General features: G+C 38.5%; 2 protein-coding genes across 2 annotated transcripts in view; both read left to right on the forward strand.

Moving 5' to 3' along the window:
- The first annotated feature begins 213 nt into the window (after positions 1-213).
- On the forward strand, positions 214-2,223 carry sostdc1a (sclerostin domain containing 1a). Its single transcript, XM_036539793.1, has 2 exons — positions 214-418; positions 1,721-2,223. The coding sequence occupies exons 1-2, from the start codon at positions 214-216 to the stop codon at positions 2,155-2,157; spliced, it is 642 nt and encodes a 213-aa protein (XP_036395686.1). The 3' UTR covers positions 2,158-2,223.
- Positions 2,224-4,711: 2,488 nt separating this feature from the next.
- crppa (CDP-L-ribitol pyrophosphorylase A) overlaps positions 4,712-16,191 on the forward strand; it is a 34,753-nt gene continuing 23,273 nt past the window's right edge. Inside the window, exons 1-5 of the mRNA XM_036539500.1 lie at positions 4,712-5,532; positions 6,548-6,824; positions 9,044-9,193; positions 11,068-11,172; positions 12,016-12,061. Coding sequence (XP_036395393.1) covers positions 5,303-5,532; positions 6,548-6,824; positions 9,044-9,193; positions 11,068-11,172; positions 12,016-12,061 — 808 coding nt within the window. The 5' untranslated portion in view covers positions 4,712-5,302. The remainder of the gene's footprint in view (positions 5,533-6,547; positions 6,825-9,043; positions 9,194-11,067; positions 11,173-12,015; positions 12,062-16,191) is intronic.

Below are 16,191 nucleotides of genomic sequence, written 5' to 3' on the forward strand. Positions count from 1 at the left end.
CACAGGACACGGGGCGTGGTGACGCGTATATGGTTACGCCTATGTTTAATTTGAAACTTTCCACGGTCCGCACATGAGGCAGCTGCCAAAACAAGAGGCGGTATATAAAAGTACCAGAGAGAGGTATCGTAGTACCTCTGCCACAGAGATCTGACGCTAAGCATCACTTCACTGACACAGGATCCTCTCATTTTCTTACCCCCAGAAGCAGTCATGCATCCGAACACTTGCGAATCGTGCCACTTTTTATTTTTGTTATGCATTCTGTTAAAGAGTTGTCAGACATTTAAGAATGATGCTACGGAGATATTGTACACACACGTGGTTAATCCGGTACAAGAGACTCCGAGTAATATATCTTTAAATCGAGCAAGAAACGGTGGAAGAGGCGTTGGTAACACTGCATCCGAGAGAACTGGTGAGTTGATTTGTTTTATATTGTAATATTTACGGGACTTTGCATGTTAATATGTAATTTCACTCAGTTTGACTGATTTCTCCTCATCAGTTTTGACAGCCTCTCGTCAGGTCGCGAAGTCTCGGCATCCCTTGCCTTAGCTACAACACTTGTAGCCAACCTTAATAAATAGGCTTAACGTTAATAAATGTTTAGATGCACAGGATTATTCAAACGGCATTGCAATATATAGCTAGAGGAAAAATATATTTTTCGTTAATGAAACATTGTATTCACGTATTGGGAAAAAAATGAGGACATTTTTCACTGTCGAGATATGATTGTTTGGGTCTGGTTGGGAGAAATCCGCAAATTTCCCATGATTGACTATGTTTATTTAATACACGTAGCGTGTATGGTTTCCAAGATTTGTGCAAGGTCTGCGGTTATCCCATAACGTAATTTCACATATGCCATACAGATGCTCCCAAAAGATAAGTTTGCAGTTAATTTCTCAGCAATTCGTTAAAAGGGTCCGTTAACCACACTGGAAACTATCTTATTCAGTTATCTTTTCATTGTACTGTTAGCCTGGGTTGGTTCCAACTGGCCATGCTAATGCACTCTGGAGACAGTATCAGATGCCTTCACTTAAATGAGATGAATTAAAATTTGGCGAAATGATCCACATTACATATTCTCCTGGCAGACGCCCAGGCGTGCGGGAGACATGAGAGAAACACAGATAATCCTTGACAGGAGAAGGTGTGTCTGTGCAAGTGAATGGAGGTGCGCAGCCCTCAGCTGCACAGGAAGTCTCCGATTATGGAGATGTTTGTTTTGAACCTTTACCTGGAGCCGCAAAGGCCTCTTCTCTTCATTCATCAGGCGCTGTTATTGAGAAGGGGGTACATTGTCTATGAGGTGTATGCAACAGTGTGAATGAGGCGAGAGTTGGGTTACAGTGTGTGTAGATGTAGCCCAAAGCAGAAGATTGTCCATGGTGTCACCACATGGTCTTTGATAATCCTACAAGAAAACCCTCTGCATTGACATGCTATGTATGGATTCATACTTTCAGTTAGAATAACCTCTATGAATGGAGCAACTGACTAGAAGAATTAAGGTGTCTGTATACTAGACAAAATATCTGTATTACATATTATATACAGAGGGTGAGTATGTTACATATTTTTCCCACAAGTGAAAGGAAAACCTAATAAGCGCAGCCAATTAAATTCATGTGTATTCCTCCAGTAATGTTAGAGAGAATAAAACATTTATTTTAAACGTGTGTATGCTTATTTGTTCTCCCTGTCACAGAACGTGCTCAGGTGGGATGCAGAGAACTACGGTCCACCAAGTACATCTCAGACGGCCAGTGCACCAGCATAAACCCAATCAAGGAATTAGTGTGCGCTGGTGAGTGCCTCCCGGCTCAAATGCTGCCCAACTGGATTGGTGGAGGCTATGGGAGAAAATTCTGGAGTCGGCGGAATGCCCAGGACTGGCGCTGCGTGAATGACAAGACACGCACCCAGCGGATCCAGCTGCAATGCCAGGACGGCAGCACGAGAACTTACAAAATTACTGTGGTCACCTCCTGCAAATGCAAGAGGTACTCTAGACAGCATAACGAGTCCAGCCACAAGTTTCAGGAGCCATCCCGGACCCAGCTCCTTCGCAAACCCAAGGCCAAGAGGAGGCATGGAAAGAGCAAGCACAGGGAGAACTGGCATGAATCAGAGCCCAGAAACTAAAGACTCTGACCATGGCCGTGGTCCAGGATTATCTCTCATTTGGACTGGTTTGCCACAGTATCTATGGATCACCCAAAGACCATGTGTGTATGGTATCGGAGCCAAGGCCATACAGTGACTGTATTATTTCCACTACTATCCCCTAATGTGGTTAAAGAATTCTGTAAAGTGACACTGAATAACAATGTGGTGTGGACCAACCTTATGACCTTCCTTGCTTTTCCAAATATTTCAACATTATTTAAAATATGTGTATAAATATTAAAACCTTTTCATTGCATGCAAATAATATTGACATTAATGACCATAACAGAAATAACAGTAGATATTGCATATCAAAAGACCCTTCATATGGCATTCAACAAACACATCACACATTGTAATTGTAAATATATGTAAATATATATTATAACTAGTTACTTTCCACAGTATGTTTACATTTTTGTATAAACTAGTGGTGGCCAGTGAGCAGGAAAGAAAATTTTTACTCTTAACTGGCAAATATCCTGAAGCAGTTTTTGAGTATTTTTCACAAAAAGCAAGTTTGAAAATTTAAGTAAGTCACCCAACAGCTATTCTTTTTAACTCAATTTGGTTTAATGTTGTACCATTGTGTACTTCACATAAACTATATTGAATTATAACAGAGATGGTGGTTTACATAGTTTACATGAGTTTTATCTTGAAACCAGTTAAGTAGCACCACCACAGATGATAATTCAGTAATAGGTAATCAAATGCTAATGCGTAATTGTTATTTAAACTGGTATGCTTGTTGATTGTGAAAAGCAATTATATCAAATTAAGGATAACTGTCAAATAAAACTAAATTCTCAGACTCCATTATTTGCCACTGGACATCAGTGATTTAAAACTTCTCAGCTTAAAATATTGTATATGATGTAATATAGATTTTGTACTGTGACAGTCAATACATTTATATCCTTTTTATATTTGATTAATTGTATCTAAGCACCAGTACAAATACTGAGGTATAGTTTGTAAGATTTATTTGTAATATCCACTGGTGTTGTTTATATTCACAACATACATTATGTCTTTCCAGAAAATAATAAATAGTGATATTTAATTGTGGATTTTTGTTGCATGTTATACTTTCTTCCCATTGTGCAATCACATAAAGTAGTATATTGCCAACACCGAAAACAGCTTTGTTATAACTAATAGACAGGAACTTCATAAGTCAACAAAACAGGTGTAAACACTAAACAAAGAGAAATGCAAGTAAAAGGGGACAATCAATGTAACCATTAGGGCTCTCTGTCCTAAACATTTTTAATGCATTTAAGGAAATATTCTGGTTTTGTGGTGATTGCATAATATTGTTAATTTGACTTCTGACAATTTTTAAATGTAAAAAAGTATCACATTTAGTCAAAGACTAAATGTATTGCATGCTCCCCTATCAGAGTAGTCCACACAGTTTACACACAAGATGACTTCATTCACCTCTTTTTTTTTATTGGGCTGTTCTGTGTAGTCTCTGATATGCCCCAGGAAGTATCTGCTACAAAGTACAGGAGGTAATACCCTTAATTTGCACCGTTAAAAGATTTTGTTCAAAAGAGAAGATTACAGTGTCTTTTAAAATGGAAACAAAGTGGCAAAATTCCCAAAGGGGGAAAAAATCCTTAATATATTCAACTAGAAAGAACATGCGCATGCTTCTTCTAAATGCTCCAAATACCGTGATCTTCAAACGCATACCTTATAAATTACGATGTTTAATGGGGATTCTAAAGTATAAGTGTCACATCCCTAAGGGAAATGTTTTCTTTGTTTTTTTTTTTAACATTTATCAGTTACAGAGACAATAAAAGCAACAGCACATTGCACACCATTTCGGAAGCAGGGGGTGAGGATGGCAGCACAGGAAAACACACTAAAGACGTTCCTGATTCACTGGGTTAAAACTGTGGCCTGGGGACAGATGTATCCTTGTCTACATTTTACAGATTTATGAGCCATGCAGACGGTTGAAAGTATAGAGTTCCGGTACAGCTGTATGTGCAAGCCACCCAGCCCTAACTGTGACATAGATTACCTGAAACGTGCCAAAATGCTACATTCAATACAGACAATTTAATACTGAATAAAATTTAATATTCAGGCTAACATGTTGACATATACCTATACTTGTAGGCTTTAGGAGAGCAACATTTATTTTAAGTAGAAATAATCTTTATATTGTAAAGATGGGTACATTTCAAAAGTGTATAGATTTCATAAATTAATATTAATAATTAATAATAAAAATATGTATTCACAAGCTTGGACCACACTTTATTTATATATTGCTATGATTCCAGTACAAACTGAGAAATCTGCAGCTGCATCATAGTTGCCACCGGGCATCAAATGTGTTAACACGCCCAAATACAAAAAGTGGAAAGTCATTAGTTGGGGAGTCAAAGATTTGATCCGATTTTAAGGCAAGTAATTTGACAAAAATATATAATTAACATTCAATTGTTAAAACTGCATTATTTACAAGCTCTCCGTGTAATAACAAGCACAATAAATAATTAAAAATTATACCCTTGATTTGGAAATAACTATGAAATTTCTCAGGCACGTGGTAATTGTACCTTACAACTATGCAGAGAGTTGCCTGAATCATTTTCCTTATATTGCCAGTGATGAGTAACAATGATAAATTAAACTATTTTCATGCTGTAATTTTGATGTTCGTGGGAGATTAGTCCAACAGTCAACACAGCAAAACGGTGATACTGGAAATGCTCTTCTGTAAACAGACATCACAGAGAAAATACCGGCCGGCTACCTACTATGCATGTGAGAACATGACACTATTAGCAAAAATCTCTTATCACACTACGAGGGCTTGTTAAACATGTTAAACAATAGACTTTACATTTATCAATAAATTCTGATTAGCAGCTTAGCTAGCTAGTTAGCTCCTTGGCGCAAGCTTATTAACCGACAGAGAAGCCGACACGAGTGGTTGTTGTACAGTAAAGCGAAGATACTGCCACTGTCAGCTTATCTTTTAGTTCGGCTAGGACTATGAACCATATATTAGATCGATACGAGGCATTAATTCTAATCAGCTGTGCCTCCCGCAAGTTTAAGTAAGACACCAATTTAACCGATATATCTGAAAATGGAACGTAAAGGAGACAACATAGACAGGCCTCTTCATCCAGCGGGTTTCGTGACATGTGAGACCGGCTCGAACGAAGGGCTTCCGGAACGTGGCAGCATTGATTTCACGGTCGCTGTGGTATTACCTGCCGGCGGATCTGGGGAGAGAACAGGACTATTAACCCCCAAACAGTTTTGCAAGTTCCTTAACAGACCATTGATAAGCTACACTATTCAAGCTTTTGAGAGGTAACTGAGCGATAAAAAATGTTTTGCTTCACAGTTTATTGACTAATGAGTATTGCTGTGATTTGAAGTTAAGTTAGCTACGTTAGCTGTATCTAACGTCAGGTATGTGTCACTTCTTGTAGCAACAGTCTAGCGATGCAGCTTTTTAAAGCTTCTTTCTTAAGTCTTAAACCCTACCGTTTGTAAAGCGACAGGTCTGTCATCCCCTCGAGTCATCCTATGACTCGAATATACTGCATTAGGCTAGGCAAGCTAGCTACGTATTCTCCTGTAAAATGTACAGCCGCGCACTCTGGTTAGCAGGCTAGGTAACGTGAGGAGTGACAATACTTACTGTACGTAGCTAGCTGTAGTTAATTAGCTTGCTTGCTAGCTAGACAATTTTGTATGAGTTGTGGAATGTTTTCACTCCCATTTTGAATAGGTTGTTTCTGTGGAGGTGGTGTAATGTCAGGTTGTTGGCTAGAAAATGTGGGCATCAAAATACACAATTCTGCAAGTATAATTCATTATAGAACACTTAAGTTACAAAGTGTTATCAGGTTAAAATACCTGGTTGGGGCGGAGTCCTGCACCCTGCAATTTGTGAGAAATTAGTACAAACTTTGGATGCATACCATGTTTATACAGTTCAGAGAATTAACCAAGCAAAATGTTTTCTTATGATAAAGTCGGCACAGAGTTACACAGCACGGACTTTAGCAGAGTAAAAGAAATTAAGTGTGAAGGTAGACATTTGTATAGGCATATATGACATTTGTATAGGCATAATGATAAATTATGTTGGATATGGAAATACTTTCCTTGATAGTAAGGTAGGCATGATATGCTGAAGTAGGTCTGCAGGAGCAGATGCACTCATACAATGCATCTTAAAGTACATGACGTGAAAACATTTATCCAAATAGAGACAAATATGAAAATATAACAAATGTAATTTTTTTTTCTGATAGGGATAGAATTAATACTTTGTCATGAAGTATGCATTGGTAATCCTCTTTTTCTCCTGTTACAGAGTAGCCTGGATTGAAAACATTGTTGTTGTCGTTGCCAAAGATAACCTTGATCTGATGGTGAACATTGTTCAACAGTTTGGTCACAAAAAAGTTACAGTAGTGCTGGGTGGATCAACAAGACATAGGTCCATTTTCAAGGGACTTCAAGCCTTCCAGGGAAGGGGAGATGAGTCGCCACTGACAAAACCAAAGGTGGTCATCATCCATGATGCCGTCAGACCCTTTGTTGAGGAAGACTTCCTTCTCAAGATAGCCATCGCTGCTAGAGAACAAGGGGTGGGTCCATCATTTGCTGTGTTTTTGTGAGTGTCTGCCTTGCTGTCTTTTTTCAGAACATATCTCTAGTTTCCCACCTCTGATTGTTTAACAAAGTGAACTACAGCAAACCTGAAGTGAGTTAGAGTTGCATTGGTCCCGGGGATGAGTGTGGGGTGATGCAGACTGAATGCTCTTTGCTGTAGAATGAGTGCAACTGAGATGGCTTTTGGTCTGTGCTCTGTTGGTTTGATCATAACCACGGCACTTGCTTGAATGCTTCATTGCAGGATTGCAGGAGCTAACTATATGATCCAGCAAGGTGAATGCGATAGTCAAACGTTTGCATTACAGAGCGCATTTGAAACAGAAAGCATCAGACAGAAGCAGATGGATCAGCTTTTTTCAGGTTGCCTGTAGGCTCCTCTGTTTTTTAATCCATCAGGATGCAGTGCTACCTATTCTGTCAACACTTCAGACATTATCTTTTTCAGTCAGAGTGGCATTGGAACAATTACATTCTCACTGGCTTTTGAAAGAGTGTTGCTTGCTTTGTTTTAGAGCATGAAATATTCAAATCTTATAATTACCTGCAATTGGAAGGACTTTTAAGCCATTGCCTTACAGAATTTAGGCAGATATGAGCTGTATTCTTACAAAGGTAATACAGGCTGGTGTAATTATGTGGCTGTAGGATTCTGCAGATGACATTAATGGTTTGAGGCTCATGTCTGAATCTGTATGCATGCTTATACATGTAGATATACTTGTAGAAACCTGTAGTAGATGATACCATTTCTACTCTCTTTTTTTAAAAACAATGATTGTTTGGTATTGCGTGCTCTGCATGACATGCATGAACCCATTTCACCAGGCAGTTGCTCATGGTAATGAGCCTCTCAGAAATTAAGGATGTCATTAAATCAAAGATAGTGCCTGAAAAGTACAACACAATTATCTGTGGAGGGCACACACCACAAATGAAATATTAGGTTGTTATAAAACTCCGTAATACATTTTGTAAAATGCATTATGTGAAATACCTTTACAGGCACTTCGTAAACATTTACAAACTCTTGTGATAACAGACATTTCGTGCCATGGTGGTAATATTGCTTAGGGACAGAGCATATCATAGTTTATGACCCATGATTGTTTATGTTACTATGTGGCACAAGTGGGAGTGAATGCAGTGAATTAAAATAAACAGTCATGGGGTAATTCATAGTTCACTATGTTATTAGATTGGCCATGAAAATTGCACTGCATTTGAACTTAAGTGGTGATCACTGTGATGATGGCCACTGGTAGCCAGTAGTACAAGGGGCCAACTATTGCATTTATCAACCCATATAGCCATATACCTCATAAGGGAAATGACACCAACTAAGCCAGTTTACAGGGCGTAATGGGCTCATTGACAGTGGGGAAGGTCTTTCAGGGGGGCTTTTTTTAGTATTTTCTTGCTTGTTCGATATGTGACTCCTTAAGCCAGCAGTTGTCTGGATTCAATTAACATGCAACTATCCCAGATCATTCTGGGTTGTGAGTCTCCAATGGGGACTATGAGATTAATATTGATTTTAACAGCATGTGGAACACATACAAAACATTTGCTCCTTTTCCATGTCTAACTCACAGAGCCAATGATATTAAATGGACAAACATTTTGGAGTTAGCATTTACATAGTACTGCAGAATGCCAGACAGGTGATTAGAATTTAAAGTAATAATGTAACTGTGATTCAGCCTGTATTTCACGTAGTAATGGAAAAATTTGAAAGTATTTACTACATGTATGGTATAAATTATGTATTCTGAGTTTGCATCTGAGTCTTCAAGTCATGCTGTACTCAGAAATAAACTGGCTTTGAAATATGGTTTATTTTATATTCAAGTGTAAATGTGTTAATATTGAATAATTCAGAATTCAGGAACCAATTTGTGATTCAGCTATTTTTTTTGTAACACTTTGTATGAAGGGTACTACATGAGACTGCATTCTCATCCACATACTTATATGCTCAAATGATACCACAGTGATATATGTGTACCAAGTTAAAAAAAAGTCATGGTGATGTCTCCTGTTACATCCATGCTGACATAGCTCACTATAACAGTCTGTCAGTTGCCATAAGTATTTATGAATCTTTATGCGCTTAGAAATTATTACGTAGACAGTATGTATTTCTTATGAAGGACTCTTCATCGAAAGTATTTTGTTTTGTTCTGTTTTCTAGGCCTCTGGAGCTATAAGGCCTCTTGTCTCTACAGTGATTGCTACAACATCTGAGGGGTATCTGGACCATTCACTGGAGAGGGTCAAATATAGAGCGAGTGAGATGCCTCAGGGCTTCATGTATGACATCATCTACCAGGCTTATGTGCAGGTGAGGGGCTTCTGGTTTCCATATTACTGTTATGTGCTTAATGAAGGCACTTGAAATGGTCCTGTGAAACCCCTCTGCATTAATGAGTGAAACACTGAAGCAGAATACTGTACATATACTGAGAAAATAGATGAGTAACTGACTTATAGGGGGCAAGATTTAATTTTGTGATTTTATAATTGGCAGGTATCTTGAAGGCTCTTAGCAGTGAGAACCGGGAAACCACTTTAATTAGTTTGTTCCATCACAGGTATCCCTAACCTTGGTCCTTGGCAGAACCAAGTCCAGTAGGTTTTGATGGTTCCTCCCAAATAACTGTTTGAAATGTTTCCCAAAGCACAGGAAAATGGCCGTTAGAATAAGATTTATGCGTGCAGAATAATTACTGCCTTGAAGTGCCTCTAAGATGACAAAAGGCTTTATAACACTCATACACCACACCAGTGCTCTGCCATTGTTCATTGTTCACTAGATGTGCTCAAACCTGCAGGCTTTCACATTGAAGGTTTTGTGGAATAGTTGCTATCTTTTTCACGATGGCTTGATTATGTCTGGCTGAAAAAATAAACCGCACAGTAATTCTGGTCTGGCAGAGTGCTGAATGTTTGTGCTTCAGAACAAGAAAGTCACAGTTTTTCCAAAGATTAGGTTCCTTCAGAAAGTAATTAACATTCTTGGTGATTTTAGAAATGACCATGTTAATACTGTAACTGTAAAGTGAGGTTGTGTTTCATGAATGTTTATGAATATTTTTGAGAGAATAATAAAAACAAAATGACCTTGTATGTACTAGTTGGTTAATATGATGGTTCCTAGCTGAAAATGCTGACTTTCCATTTTTTTCATGTCACGTAATATTAATTTATGACATATGTCGCACGTTCAGTGGTTTTGTAATTTAGCACATCTGTTGTTCTAACAGCTCTGACTCTCTGGGATTGCTGTGTAGTGCTGACTGAACCTAACTTTGCCTGATTTGAACAAAATTTGTTTTCAGTTATTTTTGTTCCTTGTGCAGATATATTTTAGTTTGAAACCCTGTTTTTCAGAAAACCAGAACAGCTCTTTCTGTGTTCTGACAAGGGAAGTTGAGGTAGTGTTAAAAATGAAGGAAAAAAGTAGGCATTTTCACTGAAATCTGTGTGAAAATTGAACTGGAAATGAAGCTAAAGGAATGGGGGGGCTTTGTGCAGCAGTTGGTATTATATTAGTATGACCCCCACTTTTTTTCCTTTAAAGGCACAAAGGGTAAGGTGTCTGTCAGTTGAACGCTTTAGGACATTTAAAAAAAGTGTCAGAGTTTGAGAGAGCCGCACATTTGCTGTGTGAAGGCCTGACATGTATTTGAGACTAGTGGTACTCGGGGCTGAACAGACAATAGGGGGACACACAATCCCGTCCCTGATGTACCCCTTTGTGAAAAGGGAAGCGCTAAAGGTTCAGTTACTCCAGGACCATTCAGATTTCTCATTTTATTTCCCTTCCAGTAACCAAGCCCAATGAAAACCCCATCTCTTTAAATCACATAAAATATTGCTCACTTATTATCTCAGGTAGCATCTGCACCATCCATTAGGTATGAGGTAATTGTGCAGGTAATCTGGTGTTCATTACAATCCCTGGTTTTTAAGCATATCTGGAGAGGAGAAGTGTAGACTGTGTCTTTTCTTCATACAGTCTGTTAGCATTATGCACATTCTGCTTAGATTCCATGCTGTATGCACAGTAAACCCAAGTTTATTCAAGTATTTGCACATAGTGGATAAGCAGTGTTCCCTGTTTATTATGATGTCAGAATTTTTGAGGGTTCCATGTGTGGCGACTGTGCAGTGACATTGTGAGGATAACTCAGTGGATTGTGTTTCTGTCAACAGTGTAGTGAAGCAGACTTTGAGTTTGGGACGGAGTGCCTCCATCTGGCTCTACAGTATTGTGGCACCAATGCCAAACTCATCGAGGGCCCCCCTACACTGTGGAAGGTGAGCTCCATTTCCAAGTGGTGCAGGGCACAAAGAGGACAGGAACTGCTGCTCTGTGTGTAGTTAGCAGTGAATCACTCAAACACACGTGGCAACTGAAACAAAAGAAATTAGAAATGGATTGAATACCTGACTCAGAGTAATTCAGAATTAGTGCAGAATTTTGTTGTTGTCAGGAAGGTAGTGTGGAGCTGTGCTCAGGACAGCAGTGTGGAGCAGTGGTCAGGAGGGTAGTGTGGAGCTGTGCTCAGTACAGCAGTGTGGAGCAGTGGTCAGGAGGGTAGTGTGGAGCTGTGTTATGGGCAGCGGTGTGAACTGTGATCAGGATAGGTGATACAGTGAAACATTGCTTTTGTTTTTGTGAGCAATCAGCAGCTATGTGCAAAAATTTCAGTCTAAATAAGCACTTACCAAAGGATTTATTTGCTCATAGAACAACCTTGTTTACCTCTTTACTGTCGTCAGCAGAACACCCATATGAAAATGAAATATATTGTAATATATTGGGAAATATGTTTTTCAGCTGAAGAATATATTGCAAATACATTTAAAATATATATTCAAAACAGAAATATATTATACCAACATGCCAATGATTTCCATATTTTCTATACAAAATATAAAAATATATTTTTATGTGTTGTTTTTTGGATGGGAGTATTGCACAACATTTTTGTACCACTGGTTTTAATCTGTTTCAGAACAACTGAAACAGCAATTTCCACATAAAAATAGAAATATTATATATATATAGAACAAAATATTAACAGTATGAATATGTTTTTAGGCAAAAGCTTGGTTACTGTGTTTACTGTTTTAAAACTGTTTTTATTTTCCCACTAGGTGACCTACAAACGAGATCTTTTTGCAGCTGAATCAATAATTAAAGGTTTGTCTCCCCATGTCTTTCTGTATTTTCTGGTGAAATTATCCCACTTTCAGTACCACTGGGCTACCATAAAATCCATGGCTCAGGGATCAAAAATACTCAAAAGTAACAAAAACTTGACCTGGACCCTGACTGTATTCCTCTTGTCACTAGTGGTGCTTAGAATTATTAGAATGAGAAGTTAGAATTCTCTGTTTTATTGTAAAATTTTATCATTATGTCAGTCTTCTTATTTTAATCTTCAGATGTGAGTCAGTATTGTGATTACATTATTTATATCATATATGCCATAACAAACAATTATATTTAATAAGTGCCTGTATTAATGTTTTGGAATTGTGTTAGTTGAAAGCTTTGAATGCTGACTATTATCCCAATGTCAGCACTCCAGGCAATAAGATTAGCACTCCAGAGTTTTGTATCTGGCGAGTATCATGTTCCATGCTACTTGAATGAATAATTAAAAAGAGGTGGAAAATGCGTTTTTTTCAAGCAGGCCTGAGAGAGAGAGAGAAAGAGAGAGAGTGTGTGTGTGATTGTGTGCGCATACACGTGTGTGTGTAGACACAGTGAGGCAGTGTTAGTCTTGGCAGCCAGAGGGGGTGTTTGCACACCAAGTAGGCCTTGGCAAGCAAGTTGAAGCAGGGTGGAACCACAACAAGACAAATACAACACAACAAGACAAATACACAATGAAATAACACAACGTCTCATCTCTGCCTGTGTCTGGGCATGCACGGTGTGCCAGGGTGGGCCCTTGACAACGATGTGAATAACACAGAATCTCAATGTTTGTCCAAGTAGTGTGAGACCACCAGAAAAGATGGTCTGCAAAGAGCTGCAACCACTTTGGTGGATCTCTGCATCATCAATGCTGCTGATAAGAGTTTGGCCAACACAACAACAACTCGGAGTGCCATTTTCACTCTCATTTTTGTATTTGGTCAAGCTCTCTAAGAGGTGTTGGTAGTTTTTCTGATAGCCTAGCTGAGCTGTACCAGATATTATGCAACATATCCCACATGTTGTAGTTTGGAGAGTTGACTTTTGATGTATTTCTTGAGTTATAAAACAACTCCAGAGATGTTGGGAGCTATATATAGACACACTTCCTCCCTGTAAACTAGCAAGCTATCTACTCAAATAAAAATTAAGAGCACAGTGTGAATGTGTCATTCAGTATGAGCTTCAAACTTAAATCAAGCACAATTAAACTATGTGTCAAATATTCGAAAATACATTGCCTTAAACAAGGAGATAATAAAAATCAGAAACCTTGGTTTCTTACTGTTGACTGCACTGAAGATACTTTTATCACTAACCAAAACAATAATCATGCTTCACTTAGCATGTAAGCTTGACTGATGTGTCTGACAAAGAAACATATATGACTGATTGACATTAGGTCTGGATGTCTTATCACTTATTGCCAAGGGTCAGCAGGTATTGCCATGCAGTGTGAAAGAGTAAAGAGGACAGTCCTGGTGTGCAGGGTTACTCTGTTTAGTGTCCTGTAACATGTTTTCTGTCCTTATGTGTTTATCCAATCATGTCCATTTTGAATGAAATCCGAGTTGATTGGACTTTATCTATGACTCCACCTATGCTAAAACAAGGTATTCACTCTGGAAAAACCCCTCTTGAGTCAGTTGATCAGTGAGGGACACTGCTGTTTTTAGGGCTCCATAGTAACAGTTGCAATACTCAAGCATTAATGGTTCTCAATCCCCTGTCTTGAGATTTTTCTACAACTTTGATTAGCAGATTTAAATGCTACTCTTCTGTCCTCTGTACAACATATACGCCATGCTATTGGTAGAAAACTAACAAAATCCTGTATCAGCATAGCATAAATGTGTTAATTTAGGGCAAACTGCAGGACCTGCTATGCCACACTGTTGCCCAGGCAGTGGTTGAATGTTAAGTATGGCATTGAACTCATAGCAAGAGGCCTGTGAGTTCAAATCAGAAGTGAGAAACAATTATGCTGCCTCTCACAAAGGTAGTTTTCTCACCTGAATTATTTCATCAAATATCCAGTTCTGTAAATGATGCAGTGCTTCCTCTTTACAACTGCTGTTGGGATCCAGATTTAACAGAGTTTCTGCTGTGTAGAAAAAAAAAATGTATCATAATTTATGATGGAAATATGTGAGACACTCCTTACATTATGACAATAATTATGTTGGATTATGAATTATGAAATGTGTCATAGGGTGGTAAAGGATCTGCAGGGCTCCATCCTATAAAAATCAAGGAACGTGAATGAAAAAGAGGGAAAATAATAGGACTTGAACAAGGAGTCTGCAATGCAAGTAATTCAGCTACATGAACTACAGCCTTATGGGTGGGTGTGTGTCTGAGTGCGTCAGAGCCATACAGCTGTGCACAGATCCCACTCCAGGGGCTGCTGCTTGTGCCAGGCTATAAAACACTCCCTTACACGCTGTCTTTATCAAGTGTAGGACTGGATGTCCTTCTGAAAGCTCCACACCCCAAACCAGCTCTTAAATAACGACGTGTTATCAGTGAGTTACTGTCTGACACACAGTGATGTTAACTGTTTTTTTGCAAACCTCTCTCAACATCTGTATTCCTATGTGGACATAGGAAAGTAAACTACTCTAATTTCATGCCAGATCAACAATTAGTTGACTGAGATATTGACTTGATGATGTACAGGTGATAGATGAAACAACGGAAACACCAAACAACATATGAATGTTTTACTAACTAATAAGGAGCTGGGCCTTTGCCTTCAGAGTAGCTTCAGTCATTCTTGGAATGCTGTTATATACAAGTTTTCAACTGTTTATAGAGGGATATTGGCCCATTCTTCAAAAAGGAAAGCACTCCTTGAAAGTTGAAGGAGGGGGAAATCCACTCTGCATTCTGAGTTCCACAACGTTCCATAAAGGTTTAATGATGCTTACATCTGGTGACTGGTTAGGCTATGGAAGGTGTCCGACTTCATCCTGGAATTCACAAAACTACTGTAAGATTTTGGTCCAGATCCCTAAACCACTCAGTGCAGCATAAGATAGCACAGATCCTCTCACTTAAGGCATTCAAATACGTGTATACCAGACCTCCTGTATTTCACCACCTGTACGCTAATTACTGTCGACCCTGATCAAAGCTCTGTATCAGTATAAAGGATGCTTTCACTGAGTGCTCGGGGTTCAGTTGGACTCCACTGAACCCAGAGTGCGTTTCACTTAGTTCTGACGACTGTCATTCCTGTAAATAAAGAAGTCTTTTCCACGAAGATCGGAATTGCACCTTGTTTTTCCTTACACTACCCTTGAATCCACTTAGCAGTGTTTATGGGGGCAGAGTTATTACCAGACCCTGTGAGTCCCACAAGTTGGTGGCCCACACCATCATAGATCCACCACCACATTTAACAGTTGGGAACAGGCAATCTCAGATGTATGGAAAAAATGTAGGAAAAAGTAAAGGATTACTTGTCAGACCATATTACTTTCTTCCACTGCTCAGAAGTCCAGGTTTTGTGCTCATTACATGGAGTAATGCACTGTTGCTCATTGGTCTTGATTGAAGGCGGTTTCTGAATGGCAGCCCTACCTTAACTATCAGCTTTGCGACGCTCATGACATACAATTTTTGTTGAGAGTGAATCACAGAGGTGTAGATTCATTAAATAATGAAATAATTTTAATTATTTAACATTACATAATTTTGCTATTTCTGTGACTTGACACACCTGCAGTCGGGGCACCAACTATCTGACCTTTCAAAATCTGTTCTCACATTGCTCTAGAAACTCATATTTAAAGTATTGACTTGAAAACATTTATCATAGCAGAAACGTGTTGGTAGCTAGAATTGACATCAATATAAAACACATGTAGACTCCTTTTTAATTGTGATTTATTTGCTTCAAAAGTCCTTTTTCATTTGGAGTTTCACTTATGGAAAGCCTTTAGTTTATCTTATCTATAGTTTAACATAATATTGTTTAGAGATTGAACCTAATTGTGAGATTTTTGGGAGAAAAATCAGAAGGTGTTCTGAAAGTGACTTTTACTATGTATACATGTATGTTCCATAATAAAGAGGCGGGTTACAGTGCAATAGCTAGCCTGATCTAGAATGTCAACATTTGT

This window comes from Megalops cyprinoides, chromosome 10 (genome assembly GCF_013368585.1).
Source record: "Megalops cyprinoides isolate fMegCyp1 chromosome 10, fMegCyp1.pri, whole genome shotgun sequence".
NCBI classification, from domain to species: Eukaryota; Metazoa; Chordata; class Actinopteri; order Elopiformes; family Megalopidae; genus Megalops; species Megalops cyprinoides.